Source organism: Aspergillus bombycis (assembly GCF_001792695.1).
Source record: "Aspergillus bombycis strain NRRL26010 chromosome Unknown contig00001, whole genome shotgun sequence".
Taxonomy (NCBI): domain Eukaryota; kingdom Fungi; phylum Ascomycota; class Eurotiomycetes; order Eurotiales; family Aspergillaceae; genus Aspergillus; species Aspergillus bombycis.
Window position 1 is genome coordinate 198,528 of NW_019170003.1, and position 27,246 is coordinate 225,773.

Below are 27,246 nucleotides of genomic sequence, written 5' to 3' on the forward strand. Positions count from 1 at the left end.
TGATCAGCTCATCTGATTGCTAATGCAATTTAAATCTATGGACTGACACCTGGAAAGGGAAAAGTAGTAGTCATTTTCAGAGAGCGTTAAGGTGCCACCATGACCGCACGTGCGTCCGATCTTCGTCGGTTTAGGGCTCTCGATGAGGATCCACTTCGGCGAGTAGTGTCGGCTCTACACACCAAAGGGGAAAAGGATGTGCAGGAAGGTAGTACTGCCAGGCTAGGGACATTGGATAGAACGTGAAGAGACAGAGACAGGATATCTCATTACACGTGCACGGTCTCAATGCTTGTCCTTATAAGCCTTGGGTTCTTGCCTCGTATATGGTGGAATAGGTCTGTGGCTGTTATCCCTCGCCTCGCCATCCTTTGGATCTTGCATGTATTTTATGCTGAATAGTTTTTTGACTGTTAAGATTTGTCATTGATTATGTTCAACTTGCAGTCATTCGGCCAAGTGCTGCCACTGCTAGTGGGCACTGCCCTGGCAGCGGTTAGTTATCCCCCAATTCCAGAGGACTTGACAACCCCGTATCAACAACGTCTCGCGATCTATGGCCCCAATGGTGAGCTAGTCTACTTTCTCTCAAAAGCGCGATCATGATTAACCTCTTCGCTAGCTGTTTCGGTGGGTTGGAACACCTATGAGAAACTAAACGAAAGCTGTGTCCAATATGGTACTTCTGAGGGCAAGCTCGACGCGCAGGCCTGCTCTTCGACTTCGTCGACATATGCAACCTCCCGGACTTATTCCAATGCCGTTGTCCTCACAGGTTTGACTCCAGCAACAACATACTACTATAAGATTGTTTCCACGAACTCCAGCGTGGATCAGTTCCTGAGTCCTCGCAGCCCTGGTGATACCACGCCGTTCAACCTCGATGTAGTCATCGACCTTGGAGTCTTTGGCAGGGATGGCTACACCATCACCTCCAACAACGCTAAGAAGAGCAGTATTCCATCAATTGATCCAGCATTGAACCATACCACTATTGGCCGCCTGGCTGACACCGTCGATGATTATGAATTCATCATTCATCCCGGCGATTTTGCCTACGCCGATGATTGGTACCTCAAGCCGAAAAATCTATTGGACGGCAAGGATGCCTACCAGGCCATCCTGGAGCAGTTCTATGACCAGCTGGCCCCTATTAGTGGACGCAAGCCGTATTTAGTTTCCCCGGGAAACCACGAGGCAGCCTGTGGCGAGATCCCCTTCACAACTGGTCTCTGCCCGCTAGGACAGCGTAATTTCACTGCGTACATGCATCGGTACGACGAGACCATGCCTAGTGCCTTTACGTCCTCGTCCTCGAACAGCACAGCCCAACAGCTGGCCACAAAAGCTCAGAGTCTCGCTCAGCCACCATTCTGGTACTCATTCGAGTACGGAATGGTGCATGTTGTCATGATCAATACCGAGACGGACTTCCCCTCGGCCCCCGATGGACAGGATGGATCGGCCAAACTCAATAGCGGACCGTTTGGTCGAGACGGCCAACAACTGGCATTCCTCGAAGCAGACCTCGCCAGTGTCGACCGGACCGTGACGCCCTGGGTCATTGTTGCCGGACACAGGCCGTGGTACTCGACCGGCTCCAGCTCCAACATCTGCGAGCCCTGTCAAGAAGCCTTCGAAGAGCTATTCTATAAGTACGGCGTTGACCTCGGAGTGTTTGGCCACGTGCACAACTCCCAACGCTTTTTGCCGGTCTACAAGGACACGGCGGATCCCAACGGTATGAACGATCCAGCGGCTCCTATGTACATTGTCGCTGGTGGTGCCGGCAACATTGAGGGTCTGAGCTCGGTGGGGTCGAAGCCGTCATACACCGAGTTCGTTTACGCCGACGACTATAGTTACAGCACTCTCCGCATCCTTGACGCAAACAATCTACAGGTGGACTTTATCCGCTCTTCCACTGGAGAGGTTCTCGACTCGAGCAAGCTTTATAAGAGTCACAGGGAGCAGTTTGTCGTCCAGTGAGACAGGGCTCACCAATGTGCTCGTTGGTGTGTCAAAAAACTTAGGGTGAGAGTGTAAGAGCATAGTCTCTTTTGGGGATACGTTTTGTCTCTAATTTTATATCCTCTATGGTGTCAAACGTCTTCTGCTGGCTTCTTTATAACCTACATCTCTAAGACCTGTATACTACACCTATCCTACTCACGCGACTTTATCATACTATTGTATATAGTTCTCCCGATGGTCCTACCATACGCAAGGAATGACAACTTCGGATGAGTAGAGTTATACACATTAAAATCTATATCTACCTGTTTTGGTTCAAGTTTTAATCCAATATGGTGTCGCTAGCAACGTTACGAGCCGAACAAAAACTCCATACCCCATGAAAGACTCAAGATGAAAAGCTCCAACCTGTCACAGCGCCGGAACCGCCACATCGTTCTTACTCTCTTGTCCGGCTTTCTTGACGCTCTTCCATTCCAGAAAGCAACTGGCTACCAAGGCCACCAGGGCAAGCGCCAGACTGACGCGATATGCGTCGCGAAGCCCACTCATATACGCCCTAATCACCGCATCAAGCTGATCCAACTGCCCCAGACCTGCCAGGACATGTCTCATTTCCGTCGCCCCGGCACCGACAATCGCACGCGGGTCCACGGTAGGCGCATACTCGCGGATCCCGTCGATCAATCCGTTCTGAAAGACAGATTGCCCAACAGCAATGAAGAGCGCACCTCCCAGAGTCTGGAAGAACATCACGGCAGCCGTGCCGACGGGGATATCTTCAGGTGGGAGAACAGTCTGGACCGCCGTCATGGGAATCTGGAAACCTGCACCGACTCCCGCTCCGACCAGAATCTGATAGCCAATCCACTTGCCAGTCTCGATGTCCACGGAGTACGTCGTGATAAGGCCTGTGCCAATGGCCGCAATGGCGGTACTGCCGATCAGGAACGGAGTATAGTAGCCTGTAGCCGTTACGAATCCACCGACGAGGACGGATGAGACGACGGTTGCCAGCATCAGTGGAAGAAGCTGAATCCCCGATTTCATGGCGGACGATCCTTTCACGCTTTGGAAGAAGATGGGAACATAGTAGACGAGGAGGAAGAAGGCACCGCCGAAGAACAAGGCGAACATAGTCGCAGACAATACTGACCGTCGCTTCAGGATCCCCGGGGGCAGTGTAGCGCGGTCGCCCAACTTGATCTGCGAGAAGGTGAAAATGACGATCATAAGTCCAAAGCCGACAAATAGCCCGATCACACGCGAGCTATTCCACGGGTATTTATTTCCTCCCCATTGTAGCGCTAGCAGGAGGCACACAATGGCCGGGATGAGGAGACTGGCGCCGATAAGATCTAGCTGTTTGATCCGATCGAGGACGGGCGTGCCTGAGAACTCGCTCTTGCTAGGAACTCGTAGGATGAAGATGATAACGGCAATGGAAAGACCGCCAATGGGAAGACTGCAGGTCGTTAGAGAAACCAACCTGGGGCCTGCTTGAATTTTGTGTAGGGCTCACTTGATATAGAAACACCATCTCCATGACACACCGTCGGTGAATGCACCTCCGAGTAATGGTCCAGCAATTGAAGCAATTCCCCATACCATGCCGAACATACCAAATACCAGGGGTCTCTTGGGCAGTGGAACTGTGCAGATGAGCTACTACAGTGCCAGGAAGTAGACATCGGGTATCGTACCTGTCATTGATATAATCACCAGGGCCCCAGAGAATATGCCGGCAACACCGATGCCCGCCACAGCTCTGCCAACAATCAGGACAGTGCTACTGGGTGCAACGGCGCAGATGAGTGACCCAATCTCAAAGATGAGAACAGCAATCAGAAAGCCCCATTTGACCTGAGCGATTGGGTGTCAGCTCCGGGCCCATAAACCAAGTGAGCTACGGCAACGGTTCACTAACACTGAATATCTTATAAATCCTGCCGTAAGATGGTTGCAATGCCGTGGATGTCAAGAAATATGCACTCCCATACCAAGCGATGTCCTCGATGCTCTTGAACTGGTCGGTGATCTTCGGGATTGCTACGCCAATGATTGTCTGGTCGAGAGCAACCAAGAACATGGCAAGGTAGAGGGCAAGAATGATCACTATAACTTTCGTGATGCCCGGATACTCAGTCTCTCTTACTTCCGTGTCGGGCTTCTCCGTCGAGCCTTCGATATCCGACTTTTCCGCTACCGTCATCGTGCAATGTCTGCTGGCTTTGACGGTCGAGGCTTGTACGGGATGGAAGAATACGTCGCTCAATTGAAATTTACTCGAACGAACAATTATTGCGGCGTTGAATCGGGATTGTGCATAATAGGGGATTTATAGGCCCAACCTGCTCAGGTACAAGACATGAGCGTACCAGATGAGGATTGATGAGTCGGACATTCGGGCCTCAATGTGACCGATAAAAACTCTATGAGGATTGCATCTGGAGATAGCCATTTGGGCAGCACGTCCCGAATACGAGGTCGAAAAGATGGATGGGCCAATCATGCGGGAGGCTCGTTCGAATAGCTTCAAGTTTATTGCGAGTGCGTCCCGTTCTGCAGGATGAGAAAGAATATCATGCCTACAGTGAGTCACAAATGTCGGAGAGGCTTGTCGATTCTGTCTCAGCTTCAACTATCCGCCACGTGTGCCATGCTCACTTTCGGGAGTCACATCCAGCCAAAGGGCATATTAATGGGCCTATAGACAGCACGAATCACACAGCCACAATAGCGCCTGTGACGCTATCATGCGATTTGGTGAGACGCGGGCGATACAGGCAAACGCCAAGGGTGAGGAATCTGGGAATGGCGACCTTGGAGGCTTAATTAAAGTGGATTTGTAAGCCCAAAGAAGGAAGGAAAGCAAAAGAAGCTCCTTTAAGCATTAGCTTCCCATCGCAAGTAAGAGCCACCGCATTACCGCCACTTTACTGGTGGAATCGGTGTCAAAGCGAGCCAAGAATTGCATAATACGAAGCACCAAGACGCCTGATATCACCCTCTGCCACATGAAGGGACACGCTTCAACGTTTCCCGATCTGAATAACGCCCCATGTCTTGTGTGGATCTTCTGTTGGACTGATCAGTGACCGATAGCCAAAGAGGCACTGCTCCACTTATGTGATGACTAGAGAATAGAGTCGGTCAAGCATACCATGAATGCGATGGAGTCGTGATTCCAACTCCGAGTGGCACAAATAAGGCTGAACCATACCTAGAACGGATCAACTCCAAGGCCGAGCGTGGACGATGCTAATATATGTTTCTAATTAGAGGACGAGGCTCGCGACACATTGTCAATATATTCCAGAGTGTAGAGTCTCTTAACACAAGCCGGTTGGGTCGGTCTACCACTCTCAACACTTCATCGGTAGGAAGCATTCTGCCATTCTCGGTTGCTTACAGCTTCCATCTCGCACTCTACGTGTGAATCTAATGAAGATCTGATTATGAGACTGAGTAATCTGCTCGCTGTAGCGGCCACTACCATCTGCTGAGCAGCTACAATGAGCCTCTGGGAGGAATACTCCGAAGTCACGCACGCGACGGTGTTCTGGGATAGAGCCTTCACACATGGATGGGTCCGGTGGGCTGTTCTCTATTCCGTCCAAAGGCTCCCCGTCGTCCTGTAGAGCAAGGACTTGGGCCGAAGCAATTTGATGCTCACAGGGTGTGTTAGGTAAATTATAGGAGACCGAGTCGGGGCCATTTGATGCCAGTACCTTGTCTTCAGAAGCGATAGTAGATAGAATCCAGGAGCACGATGCTGGAACAAGATCTTCCTCAACACTAATAATTGTTTCAGCAAGTGCAGCCCACGCTGCGCACTTAAAGAATGCTTGAACCGGCGGCGCTCGTCGAAGGAGATTTAGTGCTTCCCGGCGCAGGTAACGGTCCCGGCATTTCACTGCCGTGTAGAACAGCGGTAGGCCTATGCCAGTCTCAAACGTGAATGGAGGCTGTGCACCATCTACCACATTGGATGCACTGAGTGCGGATGTGGCATGTTGAACTATCTGCCGGAACTGGTCCCTCTGTGCATCGTACACCATCTCATTATCTGCGAGGCATGTGGAGACCATTGTAGAAGCAACTGTATGATAGGTCAGCAGGGTTGACACAGCGCCGGCGTTTGGAGAACTGGAGGGTTGTTCCATCTCTCGGTGTTTGAGGTTAGAAAACGCCCTCTCCCAGCTGTCCAATCTGAGCGTAAGAGCGCACTGTTGTTCCTTCAGCGAGGATGCGGTATTACCATCGCATCTCGGAAGACGGTAGCATCTAGCCGCTTCGTTTCCCAATTGGAAAGCTTCCGTGAGTAACTCAATCACAGCTGTTTGGGCCGCTGCAATGGTCGCAAATCTTGGGTTTTCATGCACGGATATGGGCCTAAAACTCTCCCTGACTGGGTAACCCCCCGATATCATAGCTGCAGACCCAAGTCGGAAGAACATGGGTGTTATGACCTCTCGAAGTACGTTTGCATAGTATGGCATGGTTGCAGAATGTCGTAGGGTCATAATGAGATGCACTCCCTGTTCATACAATTGCAGCGCCTCCACAACATGGCCCTGGAGCGTCTCGATGCAGATGTAGAGGACGCACGTTATGAGCGCGACATGCGGGTTGAAATCGTTATATGCCACCCTTTGCCGGACGCGTGCCATAGACCGCGAGTACCAGGATACAGCCTTGGTGTGCTTCCTGACCAGCTTAGCGTCTGGAAGAACCATGGGAGGACCGATAAACGGATCTGGATCTTCGAAAAAAGCACTTATGGCGACGACAGCGTCCCAAACTGCGGGCTCCGATCGACATAGTTCCGGAACGACGCCCCTCCAAAACCGATGGTCTAAATAACCGCCGATTGCGGGTCCTGCGCGGTGGAAGTAGTACTCGAAAGCGCGTCGCTCTTGCGACTCATGGTTGACGAAATCGCAAAGGGGGTAGTTGCTCTGGATTGTCAGCGTCGACGGACGGGCGATGCGCGTATCGCTTTGATTCAAGGCGTATGTACACCTGCGCCCGGTGTTCTTGCATCGTACACACTGCGGCTTTGCCTCATCACACTTGACTTTACGGATTCTAACATCAGATGAGACGGGGGCAATCAGAACCCGCCAATCTAAGGCGGATGAAGGCGGCCACCTACTTGCACGTCGTACATCCTGTCCTCGACTTCACCTTTGCCGACCACCCGGTCCCTCGATAGTAAACAAAGGCCTCGGCCATTCTCACCCTGCTGTTACCCTGTTGATGGGCAATCAAATGTGTGATTTTATCATTCTTGTGGGTAGACGCAGGTTAAGGATAGCAGAAAACTAGACTTGATCCAGACTAACTGCCTGGGTGCCTGAGGGTCACAATTGGCCCCTTCGGAACATGACATCATCAGAGGTGTCAACTAACCCAAAATAGCCACATTAGGGCTGTGAAGGCATGAAAGGTGCCGCCATATTAACATGGGTGATGAGGAGCACCCCAAGAGATGCGGGATATAAAATGATTGAAAGGGGTGTGTGTGGTCCAGTATGACTTCCCTGGCACTGATTTCACTGCAATTGAACCTCATTCGGACAACTCGAGCCGTCAATCCAGTAAGTACAAGGCCATCCATATATATACATACCAAGGGAGCATGCATCTAAGCTGAAGAACCATAACAGAACGGTATCGCTTCTGTCTTTGCACATCTATCACGCATATCAGTACCTGATCGCTATATTCACATTTGCCGGTTCCCACGAATAAATGGCAACGAGATACCGTTGAGTCTGCAGTTACGCCAGCGGGATCCATACATTTTCTCATTCGTCAATGAAGCTACGGGTGACCGTTCCAACTAGCAAGTCCTTGTAGGGGCTCTGAGCTGCGCAGAGTAAGGATCGTCTTGCCACACAAGCGTATCTTTAAAGTGTTGCCGATAAGCTGCAGACTCCTCCGCATCAGGGGCATTGAAGACATCCTCTTCTGGCACGCCAAGCGCGGCTAAGACGCGATGGCCAAGGACGACAGTGATGGAAATGGGAGCCTCATTATTGGCATGATCATCCTAGGATCCGCAGTATGCGTAATGATTTATTGTGGTATTCGACAAATGCTGGAGGATCTTCCACGGTATGTGATTCGGGACAGGTCCCCCGAACAAATCGCGTACATGCGGGAGGTGCGCCAACGGAATCTTCATCAAGCTTGGTGTAATTCTCGATCCAAACCTGTCGCCACAGACCCCGGGCAATAAGAGGGCGAGCGCGGGAGATGCGGCAGAACACGGCTGTTACGGGGAGGATTCGCTATTATATCCATCGTGTCTCTCAGTGGCGCTCTATATTATATATATCCAGGGGGGATTCTGATCCATCAAATGATCCACTTGGGTAAGGGGTTGTCATGTTGAAAATTTCCGTTTCTTGGCAGTCGTAGAGCTTCGATGTGCGCAACACCATAATAATAATCCTATGCCCATGGTGTGAACCGTGTCATAGCGCTCTCCAGGCATTCATTTTGCCTGTGCCAACCAACCGCTTGACATTGTCCATTCCTAGGGGCCCAACGAAGCAGTGCTTCACCAGTGCCTGTATCGAGCACTATCCTGCAAGTGGTCTCATGACCACTGTGAGGCACCTAATACAGCGATGTCCCAACCCCGAGGCATTCGGTATCCACTTCAATCTTGCCCTTTTGAGGGGGTGGGGACGGATATGTGGGCAATCAGCAACGCTAGTAGTGTAAGGCGTTCAGCCGCAGCTGCTGTAGCCTGTACCCCTCATCCTTCTCCACGCCAAGGGTCCACTAGATAGTTTCCTACCGCTGTGCCAGCCTTTCCAGCAATCGTACATTCCAGGCGGTGTTGGCTATGGGTACCTATTAAGAGAAAGAGAATGCTAGCAGTTCCCGGCCATGCATACGCACAACTTGCTCGACTTGCAGGATTATAGACAGAATGTCCGTCTGACAAGTGGAGATCCGCTGTCCCAGGACTAGCCCTACCACTCTGCGATCTATCCAATCTCTGTCTCCGACAACTCCGACTGTTGTTCACCATTTGTGAAGGTTCGGCTGTGGCCATCACCAGTAGTCACCTATGACATCCTTTCAACCAGCTCTGCAAGTATGTTACATCAGGTGGAGGATTACGGCCTCGTGGATCGGCGTGTTGAGGACCGCGTGCCAAGAGCAGTAAGGGCACAGTAGTTAACTCCAAAGTCGCTTAAAAAGAAAAAATTAATGACTGTAGCTCTTTCATAATGACAGCAGTGGGTGGCCGAACTTTGTGCCTGATGGAGATCTCTCCATTGGCTAGACATTGTCAAACTTTGGTAACAGAGTCCCATCCTATCAGGCTTTAGGATTTCTAGCTTTGACGATCAGTTGAACCGGACAGGATTCACAGGAACGACTTGAGTTAAACGTAAGCTCCATAACCAAGGCCCGAACACCAACATCTGGTTGGACTGTGCTTCACATTTCATACAGCCTTTGATTATATCCATGGGGCTTTCGATCCTCATTTTGGAATGGTATCACCAGCAGCCTGTCGCCGCTCCACAACTGGTAGGTACACGAGTCCAACAGGACGATCAGATTCTGTACGAATTGAAGAGCTTAACGATGATCCTCCTCAAAGGTGGCTAGTGATGTTTAGCCTTCAATAGCGGTGTCTCTCCCTTGAGTTGGATTCTTCCCTTGTCTTGTCCGGTGCGAACCTCAAAGGTGTAATTAACTTTTTGAGATCCCCAAAATCTCCTACTCGGCCGTTCCCAAATTCCCGGTCGAGTAATCGACACGTCACAAACTCTACACTGTGCATCGTAAGCACACAATAGCACAGTATAGCTCCGCACAAAGGTTGAGGTTGTTCCCTGGTAGTCTTTCCCCAAGGTAGTCACCAGAAAGGTAGAGTCAAATGCGAAGCCGAAACACGGAACTGAACTCGTAGGGGGTGAGAGTAAGGACGAGAAGGAGATCTAGATCTTTGATTTGAATTTGTTGTCACATGTGGCCCAAACCCAATAGCATGTCCTTCCAGGTGCATGTCGTGAAAAAGCAAAGACGCCGAAAACGCCAATCTATGTTTATCTATCGGGTGGCTTACGCCGAGCAAGTCCGGAATTTGGTCCCTGCTCGTATTATTGGAGGTACCTCCTTGCGTGGTGATGTGCTACACTAATTAGGGTTACATCCTTCAAGGAAGGGCGAAGTCAATGCGTCAACAGCGGAGGCAACCGTTCGCCACCCGTGTCCTTAAACCTATTTTATCCCTTGGTTCCCGGGGAATGTCGTGCTTCTCGCACTTGGAAAAGGAAGGCAACATGAATTTTCCGCGCAAACACAGCGACTGGGGTTTCCATCAGGGATCCCCGATAGTGACGGTGGAGGGTTCATACCCGCTGTGATGGACAATCCTCAGCCATGGCTACAAACAGCGAATCGCGTGCTCATTGGGGTCGGCTTGGCTATTAACACCCCTCTTCTGGTAATGCGAATTTATACCAAAATTCGCTTGATGAGAAGATTCTGGTGGGACGATGGTAAGTCGGTATTTCGGAGCCCACGGAGCCTTGAGCGCATAGCTAACGGATAGCGGCCAGTATGCTTGATTCTTGCATGGGTATATACCGTCAAAGTATTCTTATGATCTACCACCCTGTACTTACCGGCAACTAGATATTCTCCCTCGCGACGCAGGCGGTCATTTTATGTAAGAACCCGTTGAAGGAAGACAGTGTACAGTCGCTAAGATTACTCTAGATGGGTTCGGACATGCAGGATATGGCATCCACATTTCAGAACTGCCATTATCCACGCTCAGTACCTATCGCAAGGTATATACATTCCAGATGTGACGTGAATTGAACGTCTCTCGCTAACAGGCCGGCTTTTCCTTGCTGTAGTGCATGCTGGCGGCATCGGTCATATATGTTCCCGCTCTCGCCTTTGCGAAGCTCGCCTTGCTTATGCTCTACTATCGACTCCTACAGGCGACGCATCCGCTATATGTATACACCATCTACGTGGTCGGCTTCATCATTGCAGGTTATAGTATTGCGCTTGACCTGGCATTGATCTTCGGCTGTAGCCCTATTCAAAAAAGCTGGGACATCACTATTACAACGGGCTCTTGCATCAACACAAGCGGAGTCTATCTCGCGACTGCTATCACCAACACAATCAGCGATGTCATATTGATACTGCTTCCGATCCCCATTGTATGGGGCCTCCGTCTATCCGTTCTTCAAAAAGTCGGAGTGCTCTGTATGTTTGGTGTTGGGTTTTTGTAAGTGAATTTCCTCCCCCCCCCCCTCTGCACCATATGGCGGCCTCATTAAACCAGTCTGTTGTTGTGATTCTTACCTAGTTCCTATAGAACCACCAGCATAAGCATCGTTCGCTTAGCAACGCTGATGCCTCTGGTCACGTCGCAAGATCAGACACACGATATCGCCCTGGCCGCTGTCTTCATGTGAGTGCGGCACGCCATCTAAATCGTTCGCTTTGTTAGTTTTACTTCATACTGGGATGGGACTAATGAATATCGATCGTATAGCAATATCGAAGCCAACACCATTATCATATGCGGCTCTTTCCCCTATTTACGCCAGTTCCTGCGATACCATGCTCCGCGGTGGATCGATTACAGTCTGAGCTCGCGACGGAAACAATCCTCTTCTACAGAGTCGCCATCGGTCCCAGTGCGGAAGCCAGGTCTCACTCAGCTCCAGGATGATATCGAAAGGGCGATCAATCATACGGATGGGATGACGAGCGTAGAAGGGAGTATCGAACGGGGGCCTAGAGAAGTACTATAGCATCCCCCCCCCCCCGTGTGCATAAAAGTGTAGACTTGGCGGGGGTCAAAGGTACTCGCTGCTAGGAGGGAATTTTCAATAACTGAAGAGGACGTTAAGATGTGGAAAAATAGATTTTGCGATTCTATCCTAATACCTAGATATTTACTATTCAACGAATCCCTCGGTGTCGCCGGGCTGTTCGAATATTTCGGGATAGTTGGCAAAGGTTTTTAGAAACGTCACAAAACGCGCCCAGTGCCGCTCCATCCCATGGCACCATCATACAAGGTTCCGTAGCACAGTTTCTCGTGATTATACTAGATGACAGCCTCTTCCAGCCAATATGCAAAGGTTACAGTCTTACCTCGAAGACAATCAAGTTTGCATATAACCCGCAGGCTGCGGACAGAGCGAGATGTGCCAACGTAAAGTGAGGGGCGACACGCCTGTGGGAGGGAATTCAGTGGCAAAGCTACAGATCCCGTTGCCTTTGTTTGCACCGTCACCTCCGTCTTGACTAGACCCAGCCCCATTGTATGTACAAGCCAAAGTCCGAGGTATTCTTCGCTGCTGCCTCCGAAAGGTAGCTGCGCCCCCGCGTACAAGAGAAGCATCCCATTCCGGTGCTTCCATTTGTAATCCTGCAAATATTGAGCCGGGCAAGCCGTCATATTGCCACCTGCACTGCCACATCCCCAAACGCACGGTTGGGAGCCATGCGGCACTCTCGCATTCGTTCAGTTGAGTTGGGTGCCGCCATGCGGGGGCCATACGATTCTCCACCAGGTTTACCTGGACTCCGGCTTGTTCAGTCAGAGTGCAACGTCCGTTCTTGACTGACCGAGTATCCACCTCGGTAGAAGTAGATGCGTGCGGGAAGGGTGCGGAGTATAGAGTACGGATCGGAATAATACCGTGGGGTTGCTGGTGGCTGTAAAGTCAACTCGAGTGATAGGTTCTCATGTCTGACAAGAGTAAGCAGTGAAATCGAAGATTTTGGAGTGGGTTTGTTGTTCGCCGAGAGGGCCAGATCCGCCTAGGTGTAAGAAGGGACAATTCGAAAGGAAAGTCTGGACGCGCCCTCGATAGTCACTTTTCTATGCTTCAGTGTATCTATTCGGACGTTTATCTGAAAAATGAGCGCAAAAATATGTCTAGACGGGCGAGAGCGTCTAACGTAGGTGAAGGTCACCCTACATTGGAAGGCCCTATATATCGTTTTCTAGATTTGGCCATTGGATTCGAAAAGCTGGGCAATTAGTGGGTTATGAACTACCCCGGTAGGTATATATGTTTGATGAGGCGCTCTGGTAGAGAGATCCCCCGCTCGGCTTGAGAGCAAATGTATAGCACTGCTATTGAGCTCTCTACAAGGAGTCGAGGAACAATCTAACATGATATCGAATCGAGTGTGAGTGATGCTGATGTCACCTGATGTCACGCGGTGGTTCTTTTCCTGAAACGGACTAGCGGGAGGCATTCACATTTCTCTGCGTCGTCCAAAACCAGCACAATGCCATAGAGCGAGACTTCGCTTGATAGCTACCAGGGGCGAATTCATAAGATATACACACATGGACGATGGTGCTAACTGTTTAAATCCCAGTCGCCTGTGTACAGCTCCAGCAGTTATTCCCTATCATCGTCCTCAGCACTCTCTCTCACTGAAAACCGTTGGATATCAGCAAGATGATCTGGCCAACTTACTCCAATTGTGGAGAAACTAACCCACATAATCCGCATATCCTTTCCACTGATACCCATCTGATCCGAGCCTCTTTCCGGACCCTCCTACCGTCAATGCCGCTTCCCGGAAAAGCCGACAACCAGACTGCCCCGTTAGTGCGTCCACGAATCTCCTCCGGCAGTGAACTCTTGATACTTCTGCATGCGCCACTTCTAATAGTGATTTGCAATCTTGGAATCGATATTGTGCCGTAGCTCAACCCCTTCACACCTGTCGATGGTGACTGAGGTCAGCGGCGTATGTTTTCCAGGTGGCAGTGATACTTCCTAGGCCATATCCATGGTGCCTGGCATTTTAGGATGCGTAACTGCCCCTTCAGCTGCTAGGGTCGCAAATCCCCTCGTATACGTCATGCTACCCACCTGCTGATTAACAACCCATTATAAATTGCTCTGTCATCGGTCTTAGATTTTGCTTCAACTTCCAATTACGATGCCTGTACCTACAGGTACATTACGTAGAGTGTGGTGGAATATTCTAGTAGATCAAAAGTTAATCACATTCAAGCTTTAGGCGTCAGGGATATTGGTGCTATGGAGAAGACCATCAACAAGCCACTCATCTCAAGATGCTTTCCATATAGGAGATGAGGAATGTTAGTGAATACAGACTGGGTCCCCACATGACGGCCGTCAACGTAATGTTGCTTCTTACTTCACACCGAGACTTCCTTTTCCTTATTTAATTTTATGCTCTTCCTTGAGTCTCAGAACGCTTTTCAATAGAAGGCCAAACGTTCATTTTCAATCCTATTGGCTTTCAGCGTCGTCAGAATGATCGGTGGTTGTTTATCAGTCTCAACCAAGGCTAAGACCCTCTAACAACCTTCGGTCCCAGGCTCCGTCATGCGATCATTTGTTCTTAGTCCCCTATTGTTCTGATTGGGTCTGGTCGGATATATCCAGCCTGTAACAACCCATTCCATTTAACTGGCTTTCCTGGCCCATCGACCCATGGAACGGTGATCTGCCTTGCGGTCATAGGCATCCCCGCTGGCTACCTCTCGCCAAAGTATAGCACGCACTTCTCCCCCTTCTCATAACACCAGTAAAGTATTGAGATGCACCTTTGACGAGTTTATGCTTCAGTTTATATAAGCCACGCCGTGCCATCCCACGAGAGAACCATGTCGAAGCCATTGATCAAACTGTGAAAACCAACTCTCGTCGGATTTCACCAGATGCCATGAGACCGCAATCGAAAACCCTGTACCACCTACGCCCGAAGCTTGACGAGATCCTGAACGATACAGCCCCCGTCCCGTATACACTCGGCACCTTCATTGCCTTCCTCGCTCAAAACCACTGTCTGGAGGTTCTCGAGTTTATCCTTGAAGCCAAACGCTACCGGAAGACATTCGACTGGCTTGAACATCACGGCAAGAAATGCGGTGAAGATGAGGCCCACGAGGAGCGCCTCCGGCGCGTATGGGATCGCATAATAGACACATATATCGAATCCGGCGCACCGCGTGAGATCAACGTACTAAACGAAACCCGTGAGGAGTTATTAGCGTACACCAAAACCCACGGCTCCATCCCCCCGCCGAGTCTCCTCGATAGTGCTGTTCAGCACATGCACGAATTACTACGAGACTCGATCCTCATCCCCTTTCTCCGGAGCTGCTCGGGCACCTCCCATGTGCAGCCGCTATCAGTGCCATGCCTCAGTGGCACCGAGCGACTGTCCCCGAGTCCCAGGGCCTCAGATGACACCGCACGCCGGAGGTCGAAGTTCAATGGTCTCATTCCATCTTCCCCGGCCGATATGTATTCCTCCGATGGATCACAGCCGCCGACGAGGTGCATATCACGAGAGACCAGCTCCCAAGAGCCACTTCGCTCGTCATCCTCTGACATCGGGCGTGAGATCACTGGTGGGCAAGATTGGGATGTTTTGCCGGACAGTGAAGGCACGGGGATGTGGCACGCCAATACGACCCCAGACAGAAAGACACGGCTTCCAGATTCGCCTAAGAAAAGATGGCGCCGCTTACAGGGATTTACCAAGCATTTCCGGCGTTCTTCTAGTTGATGTTAACTCTACTACTAATTTACCCCGCTATGTATGTCAGGCAAGCGGAATTGAATTGCTGTTTATGTTGAGTTGTAGGCTCCTGCCAACCAGATACCCAATGTGACTATGGCTGGTTGACACCTAATGCACCTGGAAAACTAGACCAGCAATCTTTGGAAAGTCACTCTTCTTCAATAGAATAGACTGTGCTATATGCCGCATGGAATACCTGAGTTTGGTTTGTTTAGGATATGATGGAGCTGACGTATGGGCTCTTTGAAACTCAATGATCTCATGCCAAGGCAGCAACGACGTATTTGCTCAGAGCTGAACCAATAGATAGGCGTCTCAGCTTTGTAGATCAGTTCTGTAACCACGGATCCTATGGCGAAAGCCATCACATCCCCATGAGGTATTCATGACTTCATCCTTTTCCTTCGATAAGGCTGCTTGAACCACGGTTGATCTTCCACCCAACGCCGATGAAACCTAAATGGGTCTGATGTATTGGTCATCGAGCAACTCCCGAAGACCAAAGGCTCCAAAAGTAGGTAGTGATGAAGGTATAAGCCTGGTTCATGGGCTATCTAATTCTATGCAGTCTTGGGTCTTTCTATTCTCGTGTGACTTAATTACTAACCACGTTGACCGACCCCTACAAAAACGATCGGGTATCAGTATAGCCAGATACATCTACCATAGAAAGGCGACTTAAAAAGAAAATAAAGCTGGGACCATATGTCATTGGGATTTCTGTGTCAGTTGTAGGGCTCGTCCAGCTTCATGTGAGGTCACCAGTCCGAAGCTGACCAACCGGAAGGAAGCTGGCGCTGCCCGCGTGATGCATTGCATGTACTTTCCTACTAGAGGGAAGAATTACTTCAATAAATTACAATACAGAAAATCCAGGTAGAAATGTTTGTATGGTAAAGGAAAGCTGTCAATGAAGTCCCAATGATATAGTGGCTGGCATAGGGAGATCTGCTATGAGAGTTTCAAGTACTCCTAGTAGCAAAGCAGAAGAGATATAGAAAGATATAAGATTTACTCACAATTTTCCTAGATGATTGTTTATTATATCTAGTTATAACTAACTGGCAAATGTTTTGTCTTGTTCTAAAAAAGCTATAAGCTTGATATATAGATATTCCTGGTAAACATTGACCAATGTTCTAAAAGCTACACCAGACTGCGCAATCATCTAGCGCTGAAAGCTCCAAGGTGGCACGAAGGTAGCCCCTTTGTTGGAGGCTATGGTATAGACTATTTCAATCCTTTTCATCGGAATCTATGCGGCCTAGCAATACTTCGCAGCGCGTTCGCACCAGTCACGTCATCAGAGGCTATAGATAGATTAATTCAAGGCAGGAACGAAAATAGCTGCCGAATGCATAATCGGCTACTATCGTAAGCGCCCAGAACTGATCATTCCAGTTCAATCTTCCAGTGTTTACCTAGAGACTACGAGTTTGTCCGGGGTGCCACCAACTTTCGGCATCCCTGGTCCTTTTTCTGGCCAATTATTGAGTCAGGGCTTGGCTCAAGTTCGAACCCAAAGCTCTTGTTTCCTTCAGGTTGGTCAGTATCCTGCTTGTGTGAAGGTACCGTGTGCCACGCTACAATGCAAGCTGCTACGTCGGAGAATATCTGACGGCATGGGGCGCAGTTAGAGATGCTCTTCGACCGACGTATCGGAAGGCCTAGTGATTATGGGCCAGGTTTGGGTCAAGTCGACCCGCTTCTAGTTTGAGAGAACCCCAGGCTATTATCTATACGGCTCTCACTTCTCGTGTGCCATCAAGAAGCCACCAAAGCGTGTATCTTCTCGGTGAAACGCAATCCGGTATAAAGAGGTACCAATCGTTTTCTTCATAAGGCGCCATGCAGTTTGTGCATCTAATTGCTTCGTAATACTCTGGATAGAAACCACTGTATTCCCAGTCAATTAGTCCACTGATGATCCATTCATTGTTTTCAAACTTCACGACAATGTTTTCCGGCCGAAGATCACCATGTGTAAAAACTATTGCCGGCGAAGGTGATTTGGTAGAAGGGGAAAGCTGGCGTAGCAAATCAACAAAGACTTCTCCACCAGTTCGATCACTTGTGAAGAGAAAATCTTCAAACTCATCGACCGTCAAGATCGGCTTGGCACTCCGGCGAAGATGTCTTCGAATGTCTTTGCAGCCTTCGCCCAGAACCCCGAAAGCTGTACCTACATCATACGGCAAAGACAAGTCATTCAAGATCAAAGTAAGCTGTTCCTTGATCAAGACCTTTTGGGCTGCACTTAGGGATGGCCATACCTTCGCCAAGGTACTCGAATGCAAGTGGGTCATGAATATGAGCGAGATATCGTTCATTCGAATGAAACCAAGAGGCTTTGGTGCGGCCATGTCAGGCTTGTACTGGTGAAGATATTGTAGTGTTGTGTACTCAGTTGTATCATCCAGGCCTCGCACAACCTTCAGAATGATATCATGACCACAGCCCAAGACCATTTTCTGGCGGGCAAAGGGGCCCTTCCAGACAACCTCGCTCGAGTCTATGACATCGATCAGTCGCTGTGCAAGGCCATCCGATTGTGCTGCGGCTGAACTCGATATTCCAAGCAAATTCTGAACTGTGTCGGACAGAGGGAAAACGATCTCAGCCGAGGCCGACGAGCGAATTGAAGCGCGAATGTCGTCCTCTCCATGGTCTTCAGTTACGGTCGCATTGTCTAAATTTCGAAAAGACATTAGACGGTGGACTGCTCCGGCGGAAAGCTACTCACCAGGTTGGGTCTTCTGGCGCATATAATCCAGGCGATCGGAATACCTCAAGGGCAATTTCACTGTCAGATCAATCTCCGGATCCTTTGCGATGGCAGCTTGAAGCTTCGTCAAGGTGTGTGCATTGAACCTCGCAGCTTTTGGATTTGCTGACACCAGCCATAATCAAATATCGTGCTATATAATCCGTATAATGCATGCAAATGATTACATAGTAGGAAGGTCGGAATGCAACGGTGAAAGATGCTAAAAGCACACAGTGGATTAAAGCAACGGCAGTGGAAGAAAGGGAGCCGCCCTTGTTCAGGTCTCTGAGAGCTCCGACCATGTGACATCCCTAGCATCATGTTTTAGTACGATCAAGAAGAGAGCCCTTTCCAACCACAAGACTCAGGAGCCGATAACAATAATCGACCAATATATCTCAGTAGCCTCAGACCCGGGCTGCTGATCTAAAGCTAGTTTAGCTAGCTAATTAACTATTTTAGAATTATATATTTAGTAATCATACAACGGCTTCATACCGAGGTATGTTGCAAACTGTATTGGACTAGGTTAGTATGAGCTTGAGATTCGGTTAATTACTATGTAAATGGGTATGAAAGGCATCAAATACTGAAAATCGAGATATTTAACAAAAAGTCAAGCCATTCTAGTACCTTGAAAAGCACTCCCCAATCTCGACCCTGGCATTTAGAAAGCGATCTATTCTACGGAGTAAGTATAGCCATCTTTCCAATCCCGATTATTATAACTACTATATCCTTTCTTATACGTATCCCCCCCTTCTAGAACGGTTACTATAAGCGATTTAATAGATATTAATAGCTGCTTGATCCAGTATTATATAGCTTCTTAAGCTAACTTATTCTAAACTTACTTTCGGGTAATTATTAAGGATAATTGTCCACATCCAAGCCAGCGCTGACACTGCAGGGATCGGCGCCAATGCATCTTCACCTGCAGCCATGTTGCCAATAGAGTGTAAACATAGTAGTACAGCAGACATAACAGCTTCCAGTAAGTTAAAAGAACAGGTACGCCGACATTCCTTTCTTTGTTTGCGTGGGGATACATGGAAACCGAGTTCTTTGTCAGGGTAATCCTTCAGCCTTGACGTTCACCCGCACGAAAATGTTTAGGGATCCGCTCTATACTGGCAGGACTATATATGTCTCCGCCGTTACATCCAACAAGCACCCCAACACCAAGACCCAAAGAATATAAGAACACGACACGCGTACCATTCTCCCGTGGAAAAACAAAAAGAAACAAATATGGCTCCCCACGCAATCGTGTTCGATCTTCTCACAGCCCTCCTGGACAGCTGGTCCTTATGGGCCGAAGCGGCAAACAATGACCGCGAAGCATCGTACCGATGGCGCACAAGATACCTGGAGTTAACCTTCGGCTGCGGCGCATACCGTCCGTATGAAGATCTCGTCTACGAATCGGCCAGGGATGCCGGCCTTCCGGACAGTGCACCCAAAGCGCTGATCGAGGATTGGGATCGGATGCGCCCTTGGCCCGAGACCAAAGAAGTCCTCCTGCAACTGAAGGAAAAGGGATATCGCCTCGGAGTGGTCTCCAACTGCTCTGTAGAACTCGGTCGGCGAGCTGTTGCATTGTGTGGTGTGGAATTCGATGCGTTCGTGACAGCGGAAGACGCCGGCTTCTACAAGCCTCATCCGAAACCATACGGGTCGATCCTGTCGGCCTTGGGGGTCGAACCCAAAGATGCCCTATTTGTCGCGGGCAGTAATGGCGATGTCGTCGGCGCAGCTGCGGCCGGTATGGATGTTGTGTGGCATAATCAGATTGGGCTTCCAAGCCTCCCCGGCTCGAAGCCGCGCCTGGAAGGTCGCTCTTTACATGTCGTTCTAGATCACCTCCGTCGGGTGGAGCCGACCTCGAGTTCGAGGGCATCTAGTCGATCATCATCGCGACTTTAGACTTAGGCTGAGAAGCTAGGCGCACTGCACGCGAATCTTAGCCCATTGGAAGCCGGACCGCAATTACGCCACTCGCCCTGGTGGGAAAGGTCTGGAACGTGGGAACTTGAGCAGAACTGGGGACGGAACAATATCATCGTCGTGGGAGAGATGAGATATAATGAATCTATGAAGGGCTCGTGACGGTATCTTCTCTCATCGCTGCAGAGCCTTTGAAGTGTATGTACATATTTGGTATGTTATAGTGTCTAAATACTTTCCTCTCCGTTCAGACATATCCTCAATATTAGCTACGCACCGTAGAGATCAATACCGGATTGAGCACCACATCAGAACTGGATAGGGAAACCGTTCAAGCTTTGAAACAGAAGTTAACAAGAGTTTGCATATTGGTATCACGGTATCAAGAAATAAACAACTTAAAAATCACAGGGGCTTCACAGCCGGTCGCTTGTTGATGGTGATCCACATATCTCGCCAAAAGCCGATCCCACCTTTGACTTCAAACCTCGCAGAGGGCTTGTCAGTTGCAATAGATGGGGTGTATCGGCGGAAGAACTAAAGTACCATGAGGTTAGCAAGCGTGAAGCCACGGGAGGGAATCCTAAGTAACGTACCTGCAGTGGGCCCTTGAACAATTCTTCCATCGCGATGTCCCTGCCCAGACAGACTCTAGTCCCATATCCAAAAGTGAAAATGTACTTGTTGTACAGCTTCGCTTTCGCCGGGTCGAGCCATCGCTCGGGACGGAACTCCTCTGCATCTTCTCCAAAAAGCGCCGTGTCACGGTGCATGATCCATGGGTTACCGGTCACCTCCGTCCCGGCGGGAGCAAACTTACCAAAAAGCTCGATGCCTGGTTCCGACACATAACGAGGGAAGATATTTGGCGCCGGCGGGTTCAGCCGCAGCGTCTCCCGGACACATGCGACGTAGTATGGAAGATGCTCCTGGATAGCGTCGTACTGGGGGATCGTGTCGGGGATGAGTCCCTTACGGCTGGCCGTGTCGATCTCCTCCATCATCCGTTCGTAGACCTCCTGGTTGACGAGCAAGTGGTTGACGAGGGACTGGAAAACCGTGCCAGTGGTATCAGCACCCGCCAGCAGAACTAGCAGGACCTCAGCCTTCAGATAGTCCATGTCGAGGGGCTGGCCGTCCTCCGTGCGTGCATCGATGAACGTTTGCAGGAGATCCACACGGTCAACATCTTTGCCTTCAGCGATCTCGCGTAAGCGTTGCTCAATCAGTCGATCCCGGAAGCGCATCAGCACACCGATGCCGGTGTTGTCTTCCGGCTTAGCGACCAGGTATTTTTTCAGGAACGTTGTCTTCACCCAGCTGGTAAAGGGGTGGAGGCGCGCGAGGAGACCAAACGCAGCAAGGCCGTCGTGGAAGCCCTGGATGAGACCTCCAACGTCTTTACCCTGTTCGATAAAGCCGAACGGCGCCCCGAAGCCGATTTCACTGATGACATCGTATGCGACGTATCTGTTAATATCCACAGGGTCCCGTTAGTTCGATGATGCGCGGATCATGTTTGGCGGGGGTTGACTCTTACACTGCCCACCAGGAGAAATCGAACTGGGCGCCAGTGCTGGCAAAGGTCTCTCCCAATTTATTCAACCAATCGTCGATGCGCGCGTCAATCAATGGTTCCATCCGCTTTACGTTGGAGAAACTATACTATTTGGGTTGTCAGATCGGGCTTTGCTGGGCCGGACTGACATGCATGAATGTACATACCGGACCCGCAATGTGCTTGCGAAACGCCGCATGAGTCTTGTGTGACCGAATGTTGAACAATGATTCGGTCTCCCCGAACGACCCAGTGATATAGTGACCCGTCTTGTCTGCATTCCGGTGGTAGATGTCTGGCAGTTTCGTGGGGTCGCTGACGAGAAGGAGCGTTGGGGTGATTCGTACGACGGGTCCTGCAAGCCATACACACATTAGCCCGATGAGTCCTGCAGCTGAAACTTGAAGGATCATACCGTATCTCTTGGTCAGTGCATAGACCGTAGGTACTTCGGTCTCACGTAGATTGTGCCATGCGATCCAAAGTCTGGTTACGCTGCCCCAGAAAGGTCCCGGAAATACGGACAAGGGATGAAAAAATCGATAGTACACAATCTGATAAGCAAATCGGAGGGCGACATAAGCCCCCAAGGCGAGGATGACGTGGGTTGCAGTGAACATAGAGACCAGGTCCGTCCCTGTCAGGACCATTATCACAACCCTGATCCACGAACAAAAAATGAGAAGGGCGCAGGAATAAGCAAAAACAAAATACAATTTACAAAAAAAGAATTAAAACTCGACAGGGATACCTTGCCTCCCCAGCACGGTTGATGGCAGGAATACCCGGCGATTGCTGTGGAAACTATGCATCATTTCTCTTCTGCGCTATGTGGTACTTTTCGCGGTCCACCCCAAGATGATGATGGAGGGAGAGCGAATCGCCGTGCACCTGGACATAATCTCACCACCGCCTCCTTGCGATGATCATCCTTAGGGGGAGGGTGACCACCGCCGTATTTGATTAGAAATGGCTAATAACGCCAACATGGCCATTTTGAGGGGCTGCTCTGGGAAATATTTCCACCATTTGCTCGCCAATCATGGTCGCTCTATACCAAGAGCTTCCCGAAACGCTGGGGATTATTGGCTCGAGTTCTGGCAGCAAGTGCCGGGGGAATCGACTGAACGATAGAAACCCACCCACCTCATCACCATAGCTAACGCGCCGTCGCTCTAGTGCGGGAGGCCGAGCGTTTTAGGGCGCACTGGGCTTCGGAGCGCGGAGGCTAATAGGCTGCGAGAGGCTGAAGCCGTTTCAGACTCTGCAAAATGTGACTCTTACGTATCATACAACCAGGATATTGTCCCCTCTCTACAGCGTATGCTCGATGGCGGTGCTACTACTGTTCTACGCACACAAGCCTCGTCGCCAATCGATTGGAACCGGCCTGGGAAGAGTCTTAATGGCTTCCTGTTTCTTGACTGACAGGGCATGCCAACAGGGATCCACAGTGGTCCACCCCTCGGGAACTGGGATGCGCCATCAGCCCAAACATTGGTGGACGAGGGAAGTACTAAGGAGTAGTTAGCCGCGGAGGGCTTCCGCGGCCCTCTTTCATTTGATTTCGACAAGGCTCGGCTGCATCGGTGGCCACCAAGTGCCACTTTGATACTCCGGAACGAACAAGCGGGAGATGTCAAGACCAGACGTTGGTTCTCACCCGTGTGATAGATCCACAACGTCCGTCCTGTACAATCGAGATTAAATCTAGGATGGAACATGCGTGCTGATCATTTGGTGCACCAAATCCCGACCGCTGGTGATCGAACAATGCAATTCCTTGATCATATTGCTGGATGCATCTGCGACCCAGGTAAGGCGTAGCTCACTTATAAAGGAGGCAACCTTGGCGAAGAATAAAAGACAAAAAGACAAAAGGGAAACAAAACGAGCAAGGGAAAAAGCAAATAAGAAAAAAAAAATAATAATAATAGGAGGATGAAACTACTACAGCTAAGCGGAAGGAAAAAGTGGGGGGGGGGGGAGCTTAGGGAACTTCCGCATAGGCGAAAGGAGAGAAGAGAGAAAAAAAAAATAATGAAAATTAAACATGAAATAAAATAAAACAAGGTAATACCCCAAGAGGAAGGAAATAGAGAAAAAATAGGAGAAGAGACTCTGTGGAAGTATTCCAAAACACTTCGAGAAGCGAGGTTAATCCAAGGGCCGAAGTGAAGGCCGTTCATTGCACTATAGCCTCAACCTGCCAATTTCGAACACATCTGTTTCATTCCCCATTTGGGAATATAACAAGGCACTCCTGACCTTTTCAAAGCTCTACCAACGAATAAATAGTCCGTGCAAGGTTCTGTCTGAGTACCTTGTGACTACTCAAATCATAGATTCGCAGTGGCACTGGGGTCAAGGGGCGATACCGACTCACTGGGGACTTGAATCATTAGTTCTGTACACCGTCGACTGTAGTATATCAGGAGCTACGCAGCTTAGTGTCTGTGTACCAAAATAGTAACCAGCATCACCTTCGAAAGCGGAGGACGGAGTTAAACCGGTTCCATACTCCATCTTTCGCCACTGGAAGGAGTGGAGATTGACATATCGAACAGTCTTGTATCCTACTTTCGGACAGCTTGCCGACGGACTAACCCGGAGATATTGTCATCAACACGGTTTCTCTTACCTTAATTTCCTCTCTCGGGAAAAGGGGGAACCCCGTGGGACGATCGCCTCATCATCCATGAACGGAGGAACTGGGGAATGATGGCCAGGCTAATATGTAAGGGAAGGATTGAAGCCGACGGTTTCATTCTCAACTGCTCCTATTCGGGAAATGCTTTCGCGCATCGGGCCTAGGGTTGACTTGGCATGCAGGATTTAACGAGGAAGACCAGTCACAATGATCTATAGAATACGGTCCTCTATAGGTCATGCCCGCCATGTGGCGATCAAATTGTTAGCTTCTCGCTTTGATCGTCCGCGATGATTTAGGTTTGCCGATGCAGTACCACTCTTTGGAGGGCACCTTAGTGTTTGCTAGTGGAGTCGCAAATCGCAGAGTGGGAAGAAGGCAAAGAAAAACGGAAACACCTCATAAAGACAGCCTCCGGGGGTACCAGAGATTTCAAGTGCCTGACTGCTAGTCATTCGTTCACCATCAGCAGTGGGTTCGCAGTCACAACAACAATGGCGGGGGATTCAAAGGGTCCAACAGTGATCGCGATTGCGGTCACTTTTGCAGTCTGGACCTTCGTCATCATGTGTCTTCGGCTCTTCTCTCGCGTTTTTGTTCTACACAAGATGGGGTTCGACGACTGTGAGTACCGCTTGACTGATGGGAAAGGGAAGACAATGGCTAAATATTCCTAGATCTGATTGTCTGTGCTTGTGTAAGGAAATCGAACCTGAGATACTAAGCCGCGGTCGCTCACATAACCAGCTGACTTCATGGGCCTTTTCTGCTGTAACCGTTGTGTGTGAGTATACACCAGTCTCGAGACGTCGACGACACTAATTGGGCTCTCTAGCGGTGAAGTATGGGCTGGGTTCACATATCGCAGACGTCGATCCGAAGAAAATGGAGACTTACGCCATGGTACCGTTCTTGCAACCGCTGGATGGTTTTGATTATGTCCTCTGACCGTTTGCCAGGTGGTTTGGATCAGCTCGATGTGTTACTTGGCCACACTGGGCTTTGTCAAGTCGTCCGTTTGTCTGTTCTATACTCGTCTCGGCGATCGGCTTCTGACGCGGCTGTCGATGTTGATGTTAGGCGTGATCATCGCACAGGCGTCATCGTTTGTGTTTGTGGCAGCATTTCAGTGCCGACCTATTGAGAAGGCGTGGAAAAGCACGCTCCCGGGGACGTGCGTGAACATCAACGTGTTCTACCTTGCCAACGCGGCCCTGAATATCTTGACCGACGTCATGACATATACGCTGCCCCTCCGAGTGATATTCAAGCTCCAGGTGCCGGTCAAGCAGAAGGTTGCATTGGGATTTATCCTCTGCATTGGATTGTTGTAAGTCCCTGATTTGTGGTACAACGCATAGTGGATATGCTCTGACATTCTGACTCTTCAATCTTCAGTGCCTGTGTCTCGTCCATCATCCGCATTACCTATATTCCTGCCATGCTGTCTGATCCAGATGCCACATGGGTGATTGCCGAGGCAATGTATTGGTCCGTGATCGAGATCAATGTCGGGATCTTTGCCTCCTCCATCCCCTCGTTCAAGGCGATTGCCTCCCGCTTCATTCCGAGACTTATCGGAGAGTATTCTCGCGACAAAGGGTACAGTGGTTGGTCCAGCAGCAACGATGTGAAGAAGTTCTCCGGCTTTTCCAAAGTCCCAGAGCAGAACATCGGCCTGGACTCCCTGGATCCTCGACACCCGGACGGGGATAACACGATTGGCACGCAGATCGGGTACGGAGGGACGCAGAGTCAGGAGCGAATCATCCCTCACGGCAAGATCTATGCACATACAGAGATTGAGACCAATGTGGAGGTCAGTCGAGACATGTCCTGTCGTACGCTCTCCCATTCCCCTTGAAGGGGTTTCGCAATAGTACCCACCACCAGTGGCCTCATTTGCCAGGGTGATAGATATCCTTCGACCTTTTTCATATCATTCTAATTTCTACGAATCGTCGCTCCTTTGATTCCCTCAGGCTTATGTATTAAATTATAGACCCTCTTTCCTTTTCATTTTCATTTTCCTTGTATTCAATTCCTTTTTATATTCTCTGCTTTCACAGCAAGGGTGGCATAGCGATTGAGTTTAGATTTAACGATGAATGATCATATCGATTAATTTTCGCATGACTACTTGAATCGCACGAAACAAAATGGTGTGAAGGAAAAAGAGAAAAAAAAAATACCAAAAAAAAAGGTGAGGGTTATGAGAGATCAGGTGCCGGCAGAAGAAAGCGATAGGAATTTCCGATGTCGGGACTTCCGAGAAGCAACAACATCAAGTCTTTCTCACTGCCGGGTTTCGGCAAATCTCCCTCCAACCAGGTGATATATTGATACGCTCATTTACCTTGCGATGTCAGTGTCTATTCGGGGAAATAATTAAAAGGTTCTGTGACCAGCTTGACTAGGCTCCAGGTCTGAACCAGGTTTGATACGCTCTGTCCAGGATACACTCAAGACTTGGAGGACAACAATGACCACTTTCGTTTGCCAGGAGAAGATCACACTGGATCAGTGGTAACAGTGATCTTTCCCCCCTTTCTCCTCGGGACCGCCGAACGCAATGGGCCCGGCTATACTCTTTCCCATCTCAACGCTCCCCAGCCTCCCTTTGATTTACCCCATGGGCAACTCCCCACAAATCTCCACAAGAAAACCAGAACCCATGGACCCCGTGTCTTAAATGTACGATTATGAGTCAATTATGCAAATGCCATATAGTTTTATCTCTCACACTACTAGAGTCAA

The 27,246-nt window shown here is 49.7% G+C and overlaps 9 protein-coding genes across 9 annotated transcripts; 5 read left to right on the forward strand and 4 right to left on the reverse strand.

Moving 5' to 3' along the window:
• Nucleotides 1–432: 432 nt before the first annotated feature.
• On the forward strand, nucleotides 433–1,989 carry ABOM_000077 (purple acid phosphatase family protein; the record flags this gene model as incomplete). Its single annotated transcript, XM_022527207.1, has 2 exons — nucleotides 433–568; nucleotides 623–1,989. 2 exons carry the CDS (start codon nucleotides 433–435, stop codon nucleotides 1,987–1,989), a joined length of 1,503 nt encoding a protein of 500 aa, XP_022394736.1.
• Nucleotides 1,990–2,385: 396 nt separating this feature from the next.
• Nucleotides 2,386–4,186, reverse strand: ABOM_000078 (MDR family MFS transporter; the record flags this gene model as incomplete). The annotated part of the gene is made up of 4 exons (XM_022527208.1): nucleotides 2,386–3,439; nucleotides 3,497–3,626; nucleotides 3,678–3,837; nucleotides 3,902–4,186. The coding sequence occupies 4 exons, from the start codon at nucleotides 4,184–4,186 to the stop codon at nucleotides 2,386–2,388; spliced, it is 1,629 nt and encodes a 542-aa protein (XP_022394729.1).
• Nucleotides 4,187–5,339: 1,153 nt separating this feature from the next.
• Nucleotides 5,340–7,212, reverse strand: ABOM_000079 (Zn(II)2Cys6 transcription factor; the record flags this gene model as incomplete). The annotated part of the gene is made up of 2 exons (XM_022527209.1): nucleotides 5,340–7,065; nucleotides 7,133–7,212. 2 exons carry the CDS (start codon nucleotides 7,210–7,212, stop codon nucleotides 5,340–5,342), a joined length of 1,806 nt encoding a protein of 601 aa, XP_022394730.1.
• Nucleotides 7,213–7,978: 766 nt separating this feature from the next.
• Nucleotides 7,979–11,789, forward strand: ABOM_000080 (uncharacterized protein; the record flags this gene model as incomplete). Its single annotated transcript, XM_022527210.1, has 9 exons — nucleotides 7,979–8,146; nucleotides 9,457–9,569; nucleotides 10,288–10,511; nucleotides 10,572–10,591; nucleotides 10,648–10,681; nucleotides 10,732–10,805; nucleotides 10,875–11,257; nucleotides 11,348–11,443; nucleotides 11,528–11,789. The coding sequence occupies 9 exons, from the start codon at nucleotides 7,979–7,981 to the stop codon at nucleotides 11,787–11,789; spliced, it is 1,374 nt and encodes a 457-aa protein (XP_022394899.1).
• Nucleotides 11,790–14,703: 2,914 nt separating this feature from the next.
• ABOM_000081 (regulator of G-protein signaling domain-containing protein) lies at nucleotides 14,704–15,552 on the forward strand (the record flags this gene model as incomplete). The annotated part of the gene is made up of 1 exon (XM_022527211.1): nucleotides 14,704–15,552. One exon carries the CDS (start codon nucleotides 14,704–14,706, stop codon nucleotides 15,550–15,552), a length of 849 nt encoding a protein of 282 aa, XP_022394898.1.
• Nucleotides 15,553–17,303: 1,751 nt separating this feature from the next.
• ABOM_000082 (uncharacterized protein) lies at nucleotides 17,304–19,278 on the reverse strand (the record flags this gene model as incomplete). Its single annotated transcript, XM_022527212.1, has 3 exons — nucleotides 17,304–18,256; nucleotides 18,311–18,413; nucleotides 19,189–19,278. The coding sequence occupies 3 exons, from the start codon at nucleotides 19,276–19,278 to the stop codon at nucleotides 17,304–17,306; spliced, it is 1,146 nt and encodes a 381-aa protein (XP_022394897.1).
• Nucleotides 19,279–19,585: 307 nt separating this feature from the next.
• On the forward strand, nucleotides 19,586–20,260 carry ABOM_000083 (uncharacterized protein; the record flags this gene model as incomplete). The annotated part of the gene is made up of 1 exon (XM_022527213.1): nucleotides 19,586–20,260. One exon carries the CDS (start codon nucleotides 19,586–19,588, stop codon nucleotides 20,258–20,260), a length of 675 nt encoding a protein of 224 aa, XP_022394896.1.
• A 426-nt stretch (nucleotides 20,261–20,686) lies between these two features.
• ABOM_000084 (cytochrome P450) lies at nucleotides 20,687–22,489 on the reverse strand (the record flags this gene model as incomplete). The annotated part of the gene is made up of 5 exons (XM_022527214.1): nucleotides 20,687–20,818; nucleotides 20,878–21,751; nucleotides 21,822–21,946; nucleotides 22,007–22,194; nucleotides 22,255–22,489. 5 exons carry the CDS (start codon nucleotides 22,487–22,489, stop codon nucleotides 20,687–20,689), a joined length of 1,554 nt encoding a protein of 517 aa, XP_022394895.1.
• A 2,494-nt stretch (nucleotides 22,490–24,983) lies between these two features.
• On the forward strand, nucleotides 24,984–26,353 carry ABOM_000085 (putative integral membrane protein Pth11-like; the record flags this gene model as incomplete). Its single annotated transcript, XM_022527215.1, has 6 exons — nucleotides 24,984–25,113; nucleotides 25,167–25,186; nucleotides 25,237–25,273; nucleotides 25,325–25,392; nucleotides 25,449–25,819; nucleotides 25,888–26,353. The coding sequence occupies 6 exons, from the start codon at nucleotides 24,984–24,986 to the stop codon at nucleotides 26,351–26,353; spliced, it is 1,092 nt and encodes a 363-aa protein (XP_022394894.1).
• Nucleotides 26,354–27,246: the final 893 nt, after the last annotated feature.